This window comes from Phaseolus vulgaris, chromosome 11 (genome assembly GCF_051622355.1).
Source record: "Phaseolus vulgaris cultivar YP4 chromosome 11, ASM5162235v1, whole genome shotgun sequence".
Lineage (NCBI taxonomy): Eukaryota > Viridiplantae > Streptophyta > Magnoliopsida > Fabales > Fabaceae > Phaseolus > Phaseolus vulgaris.
In genome coordinates, this window is record NC_143508.1 from 33242108 (window position 1) to 33247226 (window position 5119).

The window sequence follows — 5119 nt, forward strand, 5'->3', positions numbered from 1 at the left end:
CTCTCTCTATATATATATATATATATATATATATATATATATATATATATATATTCTTATACTGAGCTCTGTGTCACTGAATATTTCTAGAGGGAAAGTAAGCATGAATCTACATCCTATGCTCCTAGCAATATCAAATCTTAATATTTGAATCTTTTAACATGAATAACAACTAAATAAGTGATATTAATTTCTAACAAGAAAACTAATAATTAAATTATAACATATTTATGATTAATTATGTATATATGTACATCTAATATTTAATTAATTTTCTCCATTTTTACTTTATCTACTTTGTGAAGTGAATTGCTCACTTTAGAATAGCTGAATTATCAAATTTATTACATTACTCTTACATCTTTTACATTTCACTTTTGGGAGAAATTTGTAATTAATATATTTAGCAGAATATATAAATAATAATATATTAAAGTAAATTAATTTACGTTATATAAAGATTATGTCAGGAAAAACCAGCGTCTCATTGTTAATGTTTGACATTTTGGTTATGATATTTGTCCTCCATTTGTTTTGTTCACGTCCTAGAAGTTAACTAAATGAGGAACTTGTGTTATCTTAAAAGCCTAACTAGAAACTTAAAACATTAAAGGGTCTAAATCACAAACAAAAATAGTACTTAAGAAATACGTGTTTTTTAATTCTAATGAAAAAGTACATAAGAAGTTATTGTATAACTAGAAATAATCTCAACTATATATTTCTTTCAACTCAACTTTTAATTAATTGGCTGTTTACTAAGTTTCGTATTTAAATAAATACATAATCTTGCTAGCCATTAGTTTAGGACAAGGGATTAGAAATGAAAAAGTAAAATATTAATAAATAAAGAAATACTGATAAAATAATCACTTAAATATCAATAATGCATGTGTTTGTAAGAATGTGAAAAGAATATCACTTAAATGTAATAAGTCTTCACATATCATCTCATGCGGCTTTTGGGGTGTCGTGTACAGTTTGGAATAGAATAAATTTAAATAATTGTTTTAAGTATTTATAATATTGGTTAAAATAAAAATAGGAGATAACGTGCATTTGTTTGTGCAGTGAATATATGGAGAAAGTTTTCATAATTTGTTACTATGTTCTCTCTTTTCCTTTTCCTTTCTTTTGTTTCTTTCCCTAGTACCAAAAAAGGAACCATCAGGCTGGTTAAATGCATGCGGCCTATTTGAAAATGGGTTTGAATGTGCTATTATAAGCAAAAGTTTGCTCTCTTATAGGAAGCTGGAACTGAGTTGGTAGAAAATTTGAAGAAGAAGTTCGTCATAATGAGGGAGAAGAGGGTGCATGCAGTTGTTTTAGAGGAACCACTCATTGCTTAACATAGAGGAAAGGAACCCAACAAAATGTTACATGTCATCATCAAAGGCTTCGAAAGGCGTGGGTGGAAGAGATGGGCATTGATAGTTACATGTGTATCATTCATGAACTTGATAATCATAGCTCATCACTAGCAACGTGGGGTTATTACAATTACCATATAGGTTAAAGGGTAGATGCATTAGAAGAGAAAGTTGAGGTATCATTATCGTCTGGAATGATTGATAGATAACTGCACCCTTAAAGTATGTGTAGTGTATTTTGTGTGTATGGAATAATGCATGTTGAGAAGTGTAGTTATGCTATATGAAATAAGGCGTGTTGAGAGAGATCCGTTTCTAGAATGAATCTGTGTATTTAAAGAGATTAGTTTTTTTGACTCTTGAAAATACCCGATTGACTGAAAAGAGAAGGTTGAGGGGTAAGCTAAGCTACAAAGAGATATATAACTGCTAGAGAGCATAGTGACATGGTCTCTTAACATTTGCGTTTGTGGGGCTACAAACTACCAAAAGATCTTTAATTTCTTCTCTGACCTGACCCTGCCACGCTTTGCAGAAGCATCCGCAAGCTTTTTCAATAGGCCAAGGTACCTTTTCCTCTCTCACTCTGTGTCCATCAATTCTTTGCTGCAAACCTTTTGAGTCATGTGATATATCCTCACCTCAAAGTTGAATAAATCAATAGTTGAATGTTCTAGTAGTTTGTGCTTTTACCCTCCTAGTACAACAGCTTAGAGTTGGAAAAAAATCTGCGGCATGTTAATTCTTCTTCCAGATTTGAGTTCCCATGTAGAAGATATCATCAGTTAACTTATCACCAATCTACTGATTTACCCTGTCCTTTTACTCTCTGTAGAAGAAGAGAAGATAGATAAGATTACCATAGGTCACATAAAGAAGCGTGAGTAATTAAGCTTTTTGTTTGTATATATTCATTCATATGGCTTTGTGAGTGGGTAAAAGGAATCTGAAAGATTGCAATTGCAGGTGTGGCCTTTTGGGACCAGCAACAGTAGCAGAATTGTCACAATTCAAAGCCTGTGGGCAGCCGCAGCAGATGAAGGACTACAGGCAACTATAGTTAAGGGCAACAGCAAGCAAAGCAAAGTGTGTCTGCCTAAAGAAAACCTATGCGGCAACAAACCCTTACAAGAAAAAAATAAGAGAGCCGCATTTAGGAAGAGAAAAGGGAGAGATATTGAAAAAAAAAACTGGATTTCAGTGGGAATCAGTATCAACCACCAAGTCCTATACAAAGTCCACTTGACTCACAACAACAAAACTTGATCAGCACACACAGAGCTCGTTATCAAGTTTCTCAAAACCAACCTCGACATGATGAAGGCATAACGAGAAGTTCCCACCGAATAGAACCATCTACTTTGAACCAAGCCATAAAACACACAAAGAATAATAGAGGAGAAACATTCACAAGGGGCATGAGGAGCAGTGTAGGAGATATTGTTCAAGTGGAAGGAGGACACATTGTTAGGTCCACAGGTAGAAAAGATCGACACAGCAAGGTCTATACTTCCAAAGGGCCTCGTGATCGCCGGGTTAGACTCTCAGCACACACAGCCATTGAGTTCTATGACGTTCAAGACAGACTTGGCTATGACAGACCAAGCAAGGCTGTGGACTGGCTCATCAAGAAGGCAAAGTCTTCCATTGACAAGCTTGCGGAGCTTCCTCCATGGCATCCACCTACTCATGAGGAAAAGCAGAATGATGCTGCAGGATCAAGTGGAATCGTGGCAGTTGAACAACAACAAGAACATCATCAACAACAGTCAGAGTCTTGTGGTTACAACTTTCAGCTCCAGAGGCAACTGGGGGCCTTTATTTCAACCCATGTTGACACTGACCCCATCAATTTTCAAACCAACAACTCCTCTGAAGATCTTGGCCTATCTCTCCACTGCTTCCAAGATCAGCCCGGCCTCATTCATTGGCCATCACAACAAGGTGCAAATCAAGCACCTCCTTCAAATGAACACCAAACCCTTTTTGCGGGCTCAATCCCAGTTGGTTTTGAGAACCATTATCAAAGAACCGTGACTTGGAACAATGAAGCAACGACCGGGGATCATGTGAGCAGAATGGGGTTCTTTCTCAACTCACAGCCATTTATTAGCCAAGGTTCTGCTTCAGCTTATGCACAAAGTGAGACCCTTCAGTCCAGTTTTTCATTTCCAATGACTTCCTCTGAGCATCAGAGGCCCCAGCCAGTTCACCAACCTTCCTTCTTTGTCAGCAGGTTTGTGTCTGATGGATTAGCTGGGTTCTGCATTCCTGATAGAATTCAAGGTGTGGAAGAGAACAATGGAGTTGCTTCCAATAGGCCATCTTCTTCTCCTAGTTCTATCCACTAATTCCACAACAAGTACTGAACAATGCTGTAGTCTTCATATCAGGTATTCTACTCATCATAGAGTAATGTTTATATCGTCTTACAATGTACCACTTTATAAAGAAAATATTAAATGAAAACTCGTTTAATACTTATTACGCAAATGAAGTAGAAGGATTATTAGGAATATGTTGAAGGAAGATTTAGAATCTGATAATATTCTGGCCTTTTATGGAACAAATATGATAAACTAGGTAAAGCAATATACCATGCAAAGCTTAAAATCAAGCAACAAAGCTATTTATCCCCCTCTCCAATTAACCATTCCTTGTTAAATTTCTCTCATGCATATTTTTTTTTATTGCAAACATTTTTGGAGTTTTCTCTCACGCATCTTATTACATGCAGGAGTGTTCTCTACCAGATTTGGAGCCGAGTGAAGATTATTTAGGCACATCTTATGATCTACAAAGATTTCCTTTCAATTTGACTTTCCGTTTTTGGTTTTAAATTTAAAGTGAGTTCCCTTAATTTTACCCTGCTATCTATATGTATAATTTACATTGATGAAAATGTCCTTGAGCTGAATTTGGTGGTTATAGTCCTTTCTGTATTGTGAATGTTGAGAATAACATATTTCATCTGATATCTAATGAAAATCAGAAGTTACATGTCCATTCTTGGCAAAACCACATCCAAAGAAACAGAATCTGATTTGGACTTATTCTTTCCCTGTAATAGGAAGAGAATATGGCTTCCCTTTTCCTTGCCCCTCTTGTACGACCTTCAAAGGAATTTTTTGGAAGTCAAACATTTCCTTAAACCATATGGTCAGTAACACTGTATTTGTTTGTCAGCTTCAAGTTCACTCAACAGTACTGTGATTGAAAACTATAAATTCCATAACGTATGCACATTATTTGTTTTTGATTCTGACATAAAGGGCTGACACCCCTTTGCATTTTAATGAGATTTGTGGAATAGTTTTAGCAGTTTCATGAAATTCATGTATTTTCTTTTGCTCTTTATTTGGTACATTCATGCACGTGGTGGTTGAAACAGCAGAAATAATGGTCAATATCCCTCATGATGAGTATCCCCTAAACATAGTATTACAATCAAACTATGTGACATCAAATTTAGGAGAAAAGTTAAACACCAATTAATCGAAGACTAGATGTTGCAGGCTATTAGCAACTACCTATACATTGTTCAGTGTGTTAATGTCACTTTTTTACAAAAAGAAGTCAAAGTTGGCATGTTGAGCATACTAGAATATGAATACTCATCCTACCTATCTAGGACTTTTATTGTGCATACTTGAATTATACAAAAACTTAAAAGGATCATGAGTTTACTGTAAATATAGACGCTAGATCTATGAAACAACTTAATCCTCACTCATAAGTATATTTTTCGT

General features: G+C 35.3%; 1 protein-coding gene across 5 annotated transcripts; it reads left to right on the plus strand.

Moving 5' to 3' along the window:
• The first annotated feature begins 1633 nt into the window (after nucleotides 1–1633).
• Nucleotides 1634–4388, plus strand: LOC137829049 (transcription factor TCP4). Of its 5 annotated transcripts, XR_016517769.1 has the most exons (5): nucleotides 1634–1936; nucleotides 2206–2250; nucleotides 2337–3512; nucleotides 3604–3763; nucleotides 4108–4388. XR_016517769.1 is itself a non-coding variant. In XM_090297858.1 (2 exons), exon 1 carries the CDS (start codon nucleotides 2789–2791, stop codon nucleotides 3719–3721), a length of 933 nt encoding a protein of 310 aa, XP_090153984.1. In that variant the 5' UTR covers nucleotides 2639–2788; the 3' UTR covers nucleotides 3722–3763; nucleotides 4108–4388. The 5 variants fall into 5 exon arrangements, 1 of the variants encoding a protein (XP_090153984.1); XR_011084008.2 differs by lacking the exon at nucleotides 2206–2250 and having other exon boundaries at nucleotides 1735–1936; XR_016517770.1 differs by lacking the exon at nucleotides 2206–2250 and having other exon boundaries at nucleotides 1805–1936; nucleotides 3607–3763.
• The last annotated feature ends 731 nt before the right edge of the window (nucleotides 4389–5119 follow it).

Excerpts from the sequence above, each read along its gene's own strand:
- LOC137829049 (XM_090297858.1), top strand. The coding sequence starts at position 2,789 with ATGAGGAGCAGTGTAGGAGATATTGTTCAAGTGGAAGGAGGACACATT.